Genomic DNA, 15081 nt, shown 5'->3' on the forward strand with positions numbered 1-15081 from the left:
CTCAAAATCCCAGGAAATCCTCCCCCCCAAACCAAGAGAAACCTCCTCAAAGTCAAAACACCCCCAAAAAATGAGAAGTATCCCAAATGGAGGGAAACCCCCAAAATCCAGGGAAATCCCCCCAAAGCTGAGGGGAAATGCAGGAAAAGCGAAGGGAAACTCCCTCAAAACCAGGAAAACTCCCCCAAAATCATGGAAAATCCCTTCAAAACGGAGGGAAATGCCCCCTAAACCAAGGGAAACCTTCCCAAAAATTGAGGAAACCCCACCCAAATCCAGGGAAACTCCCCCAAAACAGAGGGAGATCCTCTCAAACCAAGAGGAACCCCCCAAAACCGAGGGAAACGGCCCGAAAAATGAGGGAAACCTTCCCAAATGGAGGGAAACCCCCAAAATTGAGGGAAATCCCCCCAAATCCAAGAGAAAGCTCCATAAAACTGAGGCAAACTCCCTGGAAATGGTGTGAAATGGCCCCAAAATCCAGGAAAATCCCTCCAAAAAAACCAATGAATCCCCCCAAAAACCAATGAATCCCCCCCAAAATTGGGAGAAACGCCCCAAAAATTGGGAGAAATCCTCCCAAAATCCCAGTAAAAGCCCCCTGAGCCCCCCTGTTTTTCTGTGTCTCAGAAATTGAGGGAAACCCTCTGAAAACCAAGGGAAGCCCCGAAACTGAGGGAAAACCCCCCAAAACTGAGGGAAAACCCTTTGGAAATTGAGTAAAATCCCCCCAAAACTGAGGGAAACCCTTTGGAAATTGAGGGAAATCCCCCCGAAACTGAGGGAAATCCCCCCAAAACTGAGGGAAACCCTTTGGAAATTGAGGGAAAGCCGCCCAAAACTGAGGGAATCTCCTCAGGAATTGAGGCAAACTCCCTGGAAATGGTGTGAAATGGCCCTAAAATCCAGGAAAATCCCCCCCAAAACCCCACAAATCCCCCCCAAAACCCCACAAATTCCCCCCAAAACCCCACGAATTCCCCCCCAAAACCCCACGAATCCCCCCAAAACCCCAGGAAAACCCCCCTTTTCCCGTGTCCCCAGCCCCTGTACGGGTTCCACGCCCAGGAGTTCATCCTGAGGGAAAAACCTCCCTGAAACGGAGGGAAACGCCCTGAAAATCAAAGGAAACGTCCCCAAAACTGAGGGAAACACCCCAAAACCAAGGAAAGCCCCAAAACTGAGGGAAATCCCCCCAAAACTGAGGGAAATCCCCCCAAAACTGAGGGAAATCCCCCCAAAACTGAGGGAAACCCTTTGGAAATTGAGGGAAAGCCGCCCAAAACTGAGGGAATCTCCTCAGGAATTGAGGCAAACTCCCTGGAAATGGTGTGAAATGGCCCTGAAATCCAGGAAAATCCCCCCCAAAACCCCACAAATCCCCCCCAAAACCCCACAAATTCCCCCCAAAACCCCACGAATTCCCCCCCAAAACCCCCCGAATCCCCCCAAAATCCCAGGAAAACCCCCCTTTTCCCGTGTCCCCAGCCCCTGTACGGGTTCCACGCCCAGGAGTTCATCCTGAGGGAAAAACCTCCCTGAAACTGAGGGAAACACCCTGAAAATCAAAGGAAACGTCCCCAAAATTGAGGGAAACCCTCTGAAAACCAAGGGAAGCCCCCAAAACTGAGGGAAAACCCCCCCAAACTGAGGGAAACCCTTTGGAAATTGAGGGAAAGCCGCCCAAAACTGAGGGAATCTCCTCAGGAATTGAGGCAAACTCCCTGGAAATGGTGTGAAATGGCCCTGAAATCCAGGAAAATCCCCCCCAAAACCCCACAAATCCCCCCCAAAACCCCACAAATTCCCCCCAAAACCCCACGAATTCCCCCCCAAAACCCCCCGAATCCCCCCAAAATCCCAGGAAAACCCCCCTTTTCCCGTGTCCCCAGCCCCTGTACGGGTTCCACGCCCAGGAGTTCATCCTGAGGGAAAAACCTCCCTGAAACTGAGGGAAACACCCTGAAAATCAAAGGAAACGTCCCCAAAACTGAGGGAAACACCCCAAAACCAAGGAAAGCCCCAAAACTGAGGGAAACCCTTTGGAAATTGAGTAAAATCCCCCCAAAACTGAGGGAAATCCCCCCCAAACTGAGGGAAACCCTTTGGAAATTGAGGGAAAGCCGCCCAAAACTGAGGGAATCTCCTCAGGAATTGAGGCAAACTCCCTGGAAATGGTGTGAAATGGCCCCGAAATCCAGGAAAATCCCCCCAAAAACCCCACAAATCCCCCCCAAAACCCCACGAATTCCCCCCAAAACCCCACGAATTCCCCCCAAAACCCCCCGAATCCCCCCAGAATCCCAGGAAAACCCCCCTTTTCCCGTGTCCCCAGCCCCTGTACGGGTTCCACGCCCAGGAGTTCATCCTGAGGGAAAAACCTCCCTGAAACTGAGGGAAACACCCTGAAAATCAAAGGAAATGTCCCCAAAATTGAGGGAAACACCCCCAAAACTGCGGGAAATCCCCCAAAAACTGTGGGAAATCCCCCCAAAACTGAGGGAAAGCCGCCCAAAACTGAGGGAAAGCCCTCGGGAATTGAGGCAAACTCCCTGGAAATGGTGTGAAATGGTCCCAAAATCCAGGAAAATCCCCCCCAAAAACCCCACAAATCCCCCCCAAAACCCCACGAATTCCCCCCCAAAACCCCCCGAATCCCCCCAAAATCCCAGGAAAACCCCCCTTTCCTGTGTCCCCAGCCCCTGTACGGGTTCCACGCCCAGGAGTTCATCCTGAGGGAAAAACCTCCCTGAAACTGAGGGAAACACCCTGAAAATCAAAGGAAACGTCCCCAAAACTGAGGGAAACACCCTAAAACCAAGGAAAGCCCCAAAACTGAGGGAAACCCTTTGGAAATTGAGGGAAATCCCCCCAAAACTGAGGGAAACCCTTTGGAAATTGAGGGAAATCCCCCCAAAACTGAGGGAAACCCTTTGGAAATTGAGGGAAATCCCCCCAAAACTGAGGGAAATCCCCCCAAAACTGAGGGAAACCCTTTGGAAATTGAGGGAAAGCCGCCCAAAACTGAGGGAATCTCCTCAGGAATTGAGGCAAACTCCCTGGAAATGGTGTGAAATGGCCCCGAAATCCAGGAAAATCCCCCCCAAAACCCCACAAATCCCCCCCAAAACCCCACAAATCCCCCCCAAAACCCCACGAATTCCCCCCCAAACCCCCCAAATCCCCCCAAAGCCCCAGGAAAACCCCCCTTTTCCCGTGTCCCCAGCCCCTGTACGGGTTCCACGCCCAGGAGTTCATCCTGAGGGAAAAACCTCCCTGAAACGGAGGGAAACGCCCTGAAAATCAAAGGAAATGTCCCCAAAATTGAGGGAAACCCGCTGAAAACCAAGGAAAGCCCCAAAACTGAGGGAAACCCTTTGGAAATTGAGGGAAATCCCCCCAAAACTGAGGGAAACCCTTTGGAAATTGAGGGAAATCCCCCCAAAACTGAGGGAAATCCCCCCAAAACTGAGGGAAACCCTTTGGAAATTGAGGGAAATCCCCCCAGAACTGAGGGAAAGCCCTCAGGAACTGAGGCAAACTCCCTGGAAATGGTGTGAAATGGCCCCGAAATCCAGGAAAATCCCCCCAAAACCCCACGAATTCCCCCCCAAACCCCCCGAGTCCCCCCAGAATCCCAGGAAAACCCCCCTTTTCCCGTGTCCCCAGCCCCTGTACGGGTTCCACGCCCAGGAGTTCATCCTGAGGGAAAAACCTCCCTGAAACTGAGGGAAACACCCTGAAAATCAAAGGAAACGTCCCCAAAACTGAGGGAAACACCCCAAAACCAAGGGAAGCCCCAAAACTGAGGGAAACCCTTTGGAAATTGAGGGAAATCCCCCCAAAACTGAGGGAAATCCCCCCCAAACTGAGGGAAACCCTTTGGAAATTGAGGGAAAGCCGCCCAAAACTGAGGGAATCTCCTCAGGAATTGAGGCAAACTCCCTGGAAATGGTGTGAAATGGCCCCGAAATCCAGGAAAATCCCCCCCAAAACCCCACTAATCCCCCCCAAAACCCCACGAATTCCCCCCAAAACCCCACGAATTCCCCCCAAAACCCCCCGAATCCCCCCAAAATCCCAGGAAAACCCCCCTTTTCCCGTGTCCCCAGCCCCTGTACGGGTTCCACGCCCAGAAGTTCATCCTGAGGGAAAAACCTCCCTGAAACGGAGGGAAACGCCCTGAAAATCAAAGGAAACGTCCCTAAAATTGAGGGAAACTCTCTGAAAACCAAGGGAAGCCCCCAAAACTGAGGGAAATCCCCCCAAAACTGAGGGAAACCCTTTGGAAATTGAGGGAAATCCCCCCAAAACTGAGGGAAATCCCCCCCAAACTGAGGGAAACCCTTTGGAAATTGAGGGAAAGCCGCCCAAAACTGAGGGAATCTCCTCAGGAATTGAGGCAAACTCCCTGGAAATGGTGTGAAATGGCCCCGAAATCCAGGAAAATCCCCCCCAAAACCCCACGAATTCCCCCCAAAACCCCACTAATTCCCCCCAAAACCCCACGAATTCCCCCCAAAACCCCACGAATCCCCCCAAAATCCCAGGAAAACCCCCCTTTCCTGTGTCCCCAGCCCCTGTACGGGTTCCACGCCCAGGAGTTCATCCTGAGGGAAAAACCTCCCTGAAACTGAGGGAAACACCCTGAAAATCAAAGGAAACGTCCCCAAAACTGAGGGAAACACCCCAAAACCAAGGAAAGCCCCAAAACTGAGGGAAACCCTTTGGAAATTGAGGGAAATCCCCCCAAAACTGAGGGAAATCCCCCCAAAACTGAGGGAAACCCTTTGGAAATTGAGGGAAATCCCCCCAAAACTGAGGGAATCTCCTCAGGAACTGAGGCAAACTCCCTGGAAATGGTGTGAAATGGCCCCGAAATCCAGGAAAATCCCCCCAAAACCCCACGAATCCCCCCAAAATCCCAGGAAAACCCCCCTTTTCCCGTGTCCCCAGCCCCTGTACGGGTTCCACGCCCAGAAGTTCATCCTGAGGGAAAAACCTCCCTGAAACGGAGGGAAACGCCCTGAAAATCAAAGGAAACGTCCCTAAAATTGAGGGAAACTCTCTGAAAACCAAGGAAAGCCCCAAAACTGAGGGAAACCTTTTGGAAATTGAGGGAAATCCCCCCAAAACTGAGGGAAATCCCCCCAAAACTGAGGGAAACCCTTTGGAAATTCAGGGAAATCCCTCCAAAACTGAGGGAAATGCCCCCAAAACTGAGGGAAAGCCCTCGGGAATTGAGGCAAACTCCCTGGAAATGGTGTGAAATGGCCCCAAAATCCAGGAAAATCCCCCCAAAACCCCACAAATTCCCCCCAAAATCCCAGGAAAACCCCCCTTTTCCCGTGCCCCCAGCCCCTGTACGGGTTCCACGCCCAGGAGTTCATCCCGTTCCGCTTCGCCAGCGGCGGCGGGCGGGAGCTGTACTTTTATGAGGAGAAGGAGGTGGATCTGAGCGACATCATCAACACCCCCCTGCCCAGGGTGCCCCTCGACGTCTGCCTCAAGGGTGGGGGGGCTGGGGGGAGGGATTTGGGGGGATTTCGGGAGGATTTGGGGGGATTTTGGGGGGATTTCGGGAGGATTTGGGGGGTTTCAGGAGGATTTATGGGGATTTTGGGGGGATTTAGGGAGGATTTATGGGGATTTTGGGGGGATTTTGGGAGGATTTGTGGGGCTGGAGGGGGATTTGTGGGGATTTTGGGAGGATTTGTGGTGTTTGGAGGGAGTTTTGGGGGGATTTGGGGAGGATTTGGGGTGCTGGAGGGAGTTTTGGGGGGATTTGGGGAGGATTTGGGGTGCTGGAGGGGGATTTGGGGGGATTTTGGGAGGATCTGGGGAGGATTTGGGGGGATTTTGGGAGGATCTGGAGGGATTTGGGGGGATTTTGGGAGGATTTGTGGGGCTGGAGGGGGATTTGGGGGGATTTTGGGAGGATCTGGGGAGGATTTGGGGGGATTTTGGGAGGATCTGGAGGGATTTGGGGGGATTTTGGGAGGATTTGTGGGGCTGGAGGGGGATTTGGGGGGATTTTGGGAGGATCTGGGGGGATTTTGGGAGGATCTGGGGGGATTTCGGGGGATTTTAGGAGGATTTGGGGGGATTTTGGGAGGATTTGGGAGGATTTCAGGAGGATTTGGGGGGCTAGGGGGGATTTGTGGGGATTTTGGGAGGATTTGGGGTGTTTGGAAGGAGTTTTGGGGGGATTTGGGGAGGATTTCGGGAGGATTTGTGGGGCTGGAGGGGGATTTGGGGGGATTTGGGAGGATCTGGGGAGGATTTGGGGGGCTGGAGGGGGATTTGGGGGGATTTTGGGGGGATCTGGGGAGGATTTGGGGGGATTTTGGGAGGATCTGGAGGGATTTGGGGGGATTTTGGGAGGATTTGTGGGGCTGGAGGGGGATTTGGGGGGATTTTGGGAGGATCTGGGGAGGATTTCGGGAGGATTTGGGGGGCTAGGGGGGATTTGTGGGGCATTTGGGGGGATTTGTGGTGTTTGGAGGGAGTTTTGGGGGGATTTTGGGAGGATTTGTGGGGCTGGAGGGGGATTTGTGGGGATTTTGGGAGGATCTGGGAGGATCTCGGGAGGATTTGGGGGGCTAGGGGGGATTTGTGGGGATTTTGGGAGGATTTGTGGTGTTTGGAGGGAGTTTTGGGGGGATTTGGGGAGGATTTGGGGTGCTGGAGGGGGATTTGTGGGGATTTCAGGAGAATTTGGGGGGATTTGTGGGGATTTCAGGAGGATTTGAGGGGATTTTGGGGGGATTTCAGGAGCATTTGGGGGGATTTCAGGAGGATTTATGGGGATTTTGGGGGCTGGAGGGGGATTTGTGGGGATTTCGGGAGGATTTGTGGGGATTTGGGGGGGATTTCAGGAGGATTTGGGGGGATTTTGGGGGCTGGAGGGGGATTTGGGGGGATTTGGGGAGGATTTGTGGGGCTGGAGGGGGATTTGGGGGGATTTTGGGAGGATCTGGGGGGATTTCGGGAGGATCTGGGGGGATTTCGGGGGATTTTAGGAGGATTTGGGGGGATTTTGGGAGGATTTGGGAGGATTTCAGGAGGATTTGGGGGGCTAGGGGGGATTTGTGGGGATTTTGGGAGGATTTGTGGTGTTTGGAGGGAGTTTTGGGGGGATTTGGAAGGATTTGGGGTCCTGGAGGAGGATTTGGGGGGATTTTGGGAGGATTTGGGGTGCTGGAGGGGGATTTGGGGGGATTTTGGGAGGATCTGGAGGGATTTGGGGGGATTTTGGGAGGATTTGTGGGGCTGGAGGGGGATTTGTGGGGATTTTGGGAGGATTTGGGAGGATCTCGGGAGGATTTGGGGGGCTAGGGGGGATTTGTGGGGATTTTGGGAGGATTTGGGGTGTTTGGAGGGAGTTTTGGGGGGATTTGGGGAGGATTTGGGGTGCTGGAGGGGGATTTGTGGGGATTTCAGGAGAATTTGGGGGGATTTTGTGGGGATTTCAGGAGGATTTGGGGGGATTTGGGGGGATTTCAGGAGGATTTGTGGGGATTTTGGGAGGATTTGGGGGGATTTTGGGGGCTGGAGGGGGGATTTGTGGGGATTTCAGGAGGATTTGGGGGGATTTCAGGAGGATTTGGGGGGATTTTGGGAGGATTTGGGGGGATTTTGGGGGCTGGAGGGGGGATTTGGGGGGATTTAGGGAGCATTTGGGGGAATTTGGGGAGCTGGAGGGGAATTTGTGGGGATTTTGGAAGGATTTGGGAGGATTTGGGGGGCTGGAGGGAGGATTTGGGGGGATTTAGGGAGCATTTGGGGGAATTTGGGTAGGATTTTGGGAGGATTTGGGGGGATTTTGGGAGGATTTGGGAGGATTTGTGGGGATTTGGGGAGGATTTGTGGGGCCCGGATGGAAAACCCCCGATTTGGGTCATTTTCAAGGCGAATTCCGGGGCTGGGATTTGAGCGGATTTGGGGTGTTCTGGAGCTGCTTTTTTGGGGTGATTTCAGTCTGATTTCCCATTTTGGGGTCCCCCCCCAGCCCACTGGCTCAGCATCGAGGGGGTGCAGCCGGCGATCCCCGAAAATCCCCCTCCAGGTGCGTGACCCCCCCACCACCCAAAAAAAAAACCCCTAAACCCCCCAAAAATGGGGATTTTTTTTTTTTTCCTTTTATTTTTTCCCCTTCTTCTTTCCCCAAATTTTGGGGGCCCCCTGACCCCATTTCTGTGCCCCTCCCTCAGCCCCCAAGGAGCAGCAGAAGGCCGAGGCCACCGAACCCCTGAAATCGGCCAAGCCCGGCCAGGAGGACGAGGGGACCCCAAAATCCAAAGGGCCGGGAGGGGCCGGGGGCGATGGAAAAGGTGGGGTTTGGGGGGGGTTTTGGGGTGGTTAAAGGGGTTTTGGGGGGGTTTAAGGGGATTTGGGGGAATTTAAGGGGTGTTTTGGGGGGCTTGGAGGGGTTTTTGGGGGATATAAGGGGATTTGTGGGGATTTAAGGGGTGTTTTGGGGGGGCTTGGAGGGGTTTTTGGGGGGATTTGGGGGAATTTAAGGGGTGTTTGGGGGGGCTTGGAGGGGTTTTTGGGGGGATTTGGGGGAATTTAAGGGGTGTTTGGGGGGCTTGGAGGGGTTTTTGGGGGATTTAAGGGGATTTGTGGGGATTTAAGGGGTGTTTTGGGGGGCTTGGAGGGGGTTTTGGGGGGATTAAAGGGGATTTGTGGGGATTTAAGGGGTGTTTGGGGGGGCTTGGAGGGGGTTTTGGGGGGATTAAAGGGGATTTGTGGGGATTTAAGGGGATTTGGGGGAATTTAAGGGGTGTTTGGGGGGGCTTGGAGGGGTTTTTGGGGGATTTAAGGGGATTTGTGGGGATTTAAGGGGTGTTTTGGGGGGCTTGGAGGGGTTTTTGGGGGATTTAAGGGGATTTGTGGGGATTTAAGGGGTGTTTTGGGGGGCTTGGAGGGGTTTTGGGGGGATTTAAGGGGATTTGTGGGGATTTAAGGAGTGTTTTGGGGGGCTTGGAGGGGTTTTTGGGGGATTTAAGGGGATTTGTGGGGATTTAATGGGTGTTTGGGGGGGCTTGGAGGGGTTTTTGGGGGATTAAAGGGGATTTGTGGGGATTTAAGGGGTGTTTTGGGGGGCTTGGAGGGGTTTTGGGGGGATTTAAGGGGATTTGTGGGGATTTAAGGAGTGTTTTGGGGGGCTTGGAGGGGTTTTTGGGGGATTTAAGGGGATTTGTGGGGATTTAATGGGTGTTTTGGGGGGCTTGGAGGGGTTTTTGGGGGATTTAAGGGGATTTGTGGGGATTTAAGGGGTGTTTTGGGGGGCTTGGAGGGGTTTTTGGGGGATTAGGGGGGATTTGGGGGAATTTAAGGGGTGTTTGGGGTGTTTGGAGGGGTTTTTGGGGGGATTATGGGGGACTTGGGGTAGTTAAAGGGTTTTTTTTGGGGGGCTTGGAGGGGTTTTTGGGGGGATTTAAGGGGGGTTTGGAGGGGTTTGGGGGAATTTGGGGGGGTTTGAAGGGGTTTTGGGGGGATATAAGGGGGTTTTGGGGGGGGTTATGGGGGATTTGGGGGGATTTAAGGGGGTTATGGGGGGATTAGGGGGAGTTTAAGGGGGAGTTTGGGGGAATTGAAAAGGTTTTGGGGGATTTAAGGGGGTTTAGGGTGGGTTTGGGGGTGTTAAGGGAGGTTTTGAGGGGGTTTGGGGGCGTTAAGAGGGATTTTGGGGGATTTAATGGGGTTTGGGGGGGTTAAGGGAGCTTTTGACAGGGTTTGGGGAGATTAAAGGGGATTTAAGGGAGGTTTTGGGGTGGCTGGAGGGGTTTTGGGAGGGATTTGGGGCGATTCTAGGGGATTTAGGGTGGGTTTTGGGGGATTAAAGGGGGTTTAGGGTGGGTTTTGGGGGGTTAAAGGGGATTTAGGGTGGGTTTTGGGTGATTAAAGGGAGTTTAGGGTGGGTTTTTGGGGATTAAAGGGGGTTTAGGGTGGGTTTTTGGGGGTTAAAGGGGATTTAGGGTAGGTTTTGGGGGGTTAAATGGGGTTTAGGGTGGGTTTTTGGGGGATTACAGGGGATTTAGGGTGGGTTTAGGGGGGTTAAAGGGGGTTTAGGGTGGGTTTTGGGGGTTAAAGGGGGTTTAGGGTGGGTTTAGGGTGGGTTTTGGGGGATTAAAGGGGGTTTAGGGTGGGTTTTTGGGGGTTAAAGGGGATTTAGGGCGGGTTTTGGGGGGTTAAAGGGGGTTTAGGGTGGGTTTTGGGGGGTTAAAGGGGGTTTAGGGTGGGTTTAGGGTGGGTTTTGGGGGATTAAAGGGGATTTAGGGTAGGTTTTGGGGGGTTAAATGGGGTTTAGGGTGGGTTTTTGGGGGATTAAAGGGGGTTTAGGGTGGGTTTTGGGGGATTACAGGGGATTTAGGGTGGGTTTAGGGGGGTTAAAGGGGATTTAGGGTGGGTTTTGGGGGTGCTTGGATGGGTTTTGGGAAGATTTACAGGGCTTTAGAGTGAGTTTGGGAGGGCTAAGAGAGATTTAGGGGGGATCAAGGGGCGTTTGGGGGATTTAAGGGGGGTTTTGGGGTGGATTGGGAGGATTTAGGGGGAATTTTAAGGGGTTTTTGGGGGGACTAAAAGGCTTTTGGGGCGATTTAAGGGGCTTTAGGTGCTCAGTGACTTTTGGGGTCTTCCAGGGAAGGCCGAGAAATCCCCTATATTTTTTGGGGGAGAAACCAAGGGGGTTTTGGGGATTTTAGGGAGGGGATCCCTGACGTTTTTGGGGTCCCCAGGGAAGGAGAAGAAGCCCCCGTTGCTGGAGGGGCCCCCCCTGAGGCTGAAGCCCCGCAGCGTCCACGAGCTGTCGGTGGAGCAGCAGCTCTACTACAAGGAGATCACCGAGGCCTGCGTGGGCTCCTGCGAGGCCAAACGGGCCGTGAGTCACCCCAAAATCCCCCCCAAATCACCCCAAAATCCTACAGGGCCCAAAACCCTACAGGGAGTCAGCAAAACCCCACAAAATCCCCCAAAATCTGCCCCTACGAGGGGATCACCGAGGCCTGCGTGGGCTCCTGTGAGGCCAAACGGGCCGTGAGTCACCCCAAAATCCCCCAAAATCAACCCAAAACCACCCGAAAAATGCCCCAAAACTGCCCCAAATTCTCCCCAAAAGCACCCCCAGAACCACCCTGAAACCACCCCATAAACAACCCAAAAACACCCCAAATTCTCCCCAGAACCACCCCAAAACCACCCCAAAACCAGCTCAAAATCACCCCAGAACCACCCCAAAACTACATCAAGAACACCCCAAAAATGCCCCAAAACCGCCCCAAATTCTCCCCTAAATCACCCCAAAACCACCCCCATAACCACCCAAAACCACCCCAAAATCACCCCAAATCACCCCAAAATCCCCCCCAAATCACCCCAAAATCCTACAGAGCCCAAAACCCTACAGGGAGTCATCAAAACCCCACAAAATCCCCCAAAATCTGCCCCTACGAGGGGATCACCGAGACCTGCAAACGGCTCCTGAGTCACCCCAAAAATGCCCCAAAACTGCCCCAAATTCTCCCCAAAAGCACCCCCAGAACCACCCTGAAACCACCCCAAAAACAACCCGAAACCACCCCAAATTCTCCCCAGAACCACCCCAAAATCCCCCAAAACCAGCCCAAAATCACCCCAGAACCACCCCAAAACTACATCAAGAACACCCCAAAAATGCCCCAAAACCGCCCCAAATTCTCCCCTAAATCACCCCAAAACCACCCCCATAACCACCCCAAAATCACCCCAAATCACCCCAAAATCCCCCAAAACAACCCCAAAATCCCCCCTAAATCACCCCAAAATCCTACAGGGCCCAAAACCCTACAGGGAGTCAGCAAAACCCCACAAAATCCCCCAAAATCTGCCCCTACGAGGGGATCACCGAGGCCTGCGTGGGCTCCTGTGAGGCCAAATGGGTGCTGAGTCACCCCAAAATTAACCCAAAACCACCCCAAAAATGCCCCCAAACCATCCCAAATTCTCCCCTAAACCACCCCCAGAACCACCCTGAAACCACCCCAAAATCACCCTGAAATCACCCTAAAACCACCCCCATAACCACCCAAAACCACCCCAAAACCACCCCAAATCACCCCAAAATCCTACAGGGCCCAAAACCCTACAGGGAGTCAGCAAAACCCCACAAAATCCCCCAAAATCTGCCCCTATGAGGGGATCACCGAGGCCTTCAAACAGGTCCTGAGTCACCCCAAAATCCCCCAAAATCAACCTAAAACCACCCAAAAAATGCCCCAAAACTGCCCCAAATTCTCCCCAAAAGCACCCCCAGAACCACCCTGAAACCACCCCAAAAACAACCCAAAAACACCCCAAATTCTCCCCAGAACCACCCCAAAACCACCCCAAAATCACCCCAGAACCACCCCAAAACTACATCAAGAACACCCCAAAAATGCCCCAAAACCGCCCCAAATTCTCCCCTAAATCACCCCCAGAACCACCCCAAAATCACCTCAAAATCACCGCAAATCACCCCAAAATCACTCCAAAACCACCCCAAAATCCCCCCAAATCACCCCAAATCACCCCAAAATCCTACAGGGCCCAAAACCCTACAGGGAGTCAGCAAAACCCCACAAAATCCCCCAAAATCTGCCCCTACGAGGGGATCACCGAGGCCTGCGAGGCCAGACGGGTCCTGAGTCAGCCCAAAACCACCCCAGACCCACCCCAAAACTACATCAAGAACACCCCAAAATTACCCCAAAACCACCCCAAATTCTCCCCAAAACCACCCCCAGAACCACCCTAAAACCACCCCAAAAATGCCCCAAAACCGCCCCAAATTCTACCCAAAACCACCCTGAAACCACCCCAAAAATGCCCCAGAATCACCCCCGCGTGTCCCCAATGTCCCCAAAGTGTCCCCAAATGTCCCTGGGGTGTCCCCAAATGTCCCCGGGGTGTCCCTAAATGTCCCTGGGGTGTCCCCAAATGTCCCCAAATGTCCCCAGGGTGTCCCCTAAATGTCCCTGGGGTGTCCCCTGAGTGTCCCCAAATGTCCCCAAATGTCCCCAATGTCCCCAATGTCCCCAGGGTGTCCCCTAAATGTCCCTGGGGTGTCCCCAATGACCCCAGGGTGTCCCCTGAGTGTCCCCAGAGTGTCCCCAAATGTCCCCAGGATGTCCCCAGGGTGTCCCCAAATGTCCCCAGGGTGTCCCTGGGGTGTCCCCAAATGTCCCCAGGGTGTCCCCAATGTCCCTGGAGTGTCTGCAGATGTCCCTGGGGTGTCCCTGGGGTGTCCCCAAATGTCCCCAGGGTATCACCAAATGTCCCCGGGGTGTCCCCAAATGTCCCCAGGGTGTCCCCAATGTCCCCGGGGTGTCCCCAATGTCCTCAGGGAGTCCCTGGGGTGTCCCCAAATGTCCCCGGCATGTCCCCAATGTCCCCAGACTGTCCCCAAATGTCTCTGGGATGTCCCCAGGGTGTCCCCAATGTCCCTGGGGTGTCCCCAGGGTGTCCCCAAATGTCCCTGGGGTGTCCCTGGGGTGTCTCCAAATGTCCCCAGGGTGTCCCCAATGTCCCTGGGGTGTCCCTAAATGTCCCTGGGGTGTCCCTGGGGTGTCCCCAAAGTCCCTGGGGTGTCCCCGATGTCCTCAGGGAGTCCCTGGGGTGTCCCCAAATGTCCTCAGAGTGTCCCCAATGTCCCTGGGGTGTCCCTGGGGTGTCCCCAAATGTCCCTGGGGTGTCCCTGGGGTGTCCCCAATGTCCCCAGGGTGTCCCCAATGTCCCCAGGGTGTCCCCAACATCCCCAATGTCCCCACAGGAGGCCCTGCAGAGCATCGCCACCGACCCCGGCCTGTACCAGATGCTGCCGCGCTTCAGCACCTTCATCTCCGAGGGGGTGAGTCCAGGGGCATCCAAACCCCGGGAAACGGCCCCAAAATCCCTGGGAATGGCCCCAAAATCCTGGGAAATGGCCCCAAAAATGGTGGGGGTCCCAGAAATCCTGGGAATGGGTCCAAAATCGTGGGAATGGCCCCAAAACCCCCTGGGAGTGGCCCCAAAATCCTGGGAAATGGCCCCAAAAATCATGGGGTCCCAGAAATCCCGGGAATGGGTCCAAAACCCCTGGGAAATGGCCCCAAAACCCCTGGGAATGGCCCCAAAATCCCCTGGGAAATGGCCCCAAAAATGGTGGGGGTCCCAGAAATCCCGGAAATGGGTCCAAAATCCCTGGGAAATGGCCCCAAAACCCCTGGGAATGGCCCCAAAATCCTGGGAAATGGCCCCAGAAATCGTGGGGTCCCAGAAATCCCGGGAATGGGTCCAAAATCCCTGGGAAATGGCCCCAAAACCCCTGGGAATGGCCCCAAAATCCTGGGAAATGGCCCCAAAAATGGTGGGGGTCCCAGAAATCCTGGGAATGGCCCCAAAATCCTGGGAATGGCCCCAAAACCCCCTGGAATGGCCCCAAAATCCTGGGAAATGGCCCCAAAAATCGTGGGGTCCCAGAAATCCTGGGAATGGGTCCAAAATCCCTGGGAAATGGCCCCAAAATCCCTGGGAATGGCCCCAAAATCCTGGGAAATGGCCCCAGAAATCGTGGGGTCCCAGAAATCCCGGGAATGGGTCCAAAATCCTGGGAAATGGCCCCAAAAATCATGGGGTCCCAGAAATCCTGGGAATGGGTCCAAAATCCCTGGGAAATGGCCCCAAAATCCCTGGGAATGGCCCCAGAAATGGTGGGGGTCCCAAAAATCCTGGGAATGGGTCCAAAATCCCAGGAAACGGCCCCAAGAATCCCTGGGAGTGGCCCCAAAAATGGTGGGAGTCCCAGAAATCCTGGGAATGGGTCCAAAATCCCAGGAAACGGCCCCAAGAATCCCTGGGAATGGCCCCAAAATCCCCTGGGAATGTCCCCAAGGCCCTGGAGGTGTCCCCAAACCCCCCTGGGAATGTCCCCAAACCCCCTGGGAATGTCCCCAAGGCCCTGGAGGTGTCCCCAAGCCCCCTGGGAATGTCCCCAAACCCCCCTGGGAATGTCCCCAAACCCCTGGAGGTGTCCCCAAACCCCCCTGGAGGTGTCCCCAAGCCCCCTGGGAATGTCCCCAA

At 54.4% G+C, this 15081-nt stretch overlaps 1 protein-coding gene across 1 annotated transcript in view; it reads left to right on the forward strand.

The window, feature by feature from the left end:
• TAF6 (TATA-box binding protein associated factor 6) overlaps positions 1-15081 on the forward strand; it is a 32636-nt gene that overhangs the window by 1265 nt on the left and 16290 nt on the right. Inside the window, exons 3-7 of the mRNA XM_068999026.1 lie at positions 5359-5512; positions 8012-8068; positions 8214-8333; positions 10743-10885; positions 13793-13870. Of these exons, the coding sequence (XP_068855127.1) occupies positions 5359-5512; positions 8012-8068; positions 8214-8333; positions 10743-10885; positions 13793-13870 (552 nt within the window). The remainder of the gene's footprint in view (positions 1-5358; positions 5513-8011; positions 8069-8213; positions 8334-10742; positions 10886-13792; positions 13871-15081) is intronic.

The sequence above is a fragment of the Aphelocoma coerulescens genome, unplaced genomic scaffold (genome assembly GCF_041296385.1).
Source record: "Aphelocoma coerulescens isolate FSJ_1873_10779 unplaced genomic scaffold, UR_Acoe_1.0 HiC_scaffold_205, whole genome shotgun sequence".
Taxonomy (NCBI): Eukaryota; Metazoa; Chordata; class Aves; order Passeriformes; family Corvidae; genus Aphelocoma; species Aphelocoma coerulescens.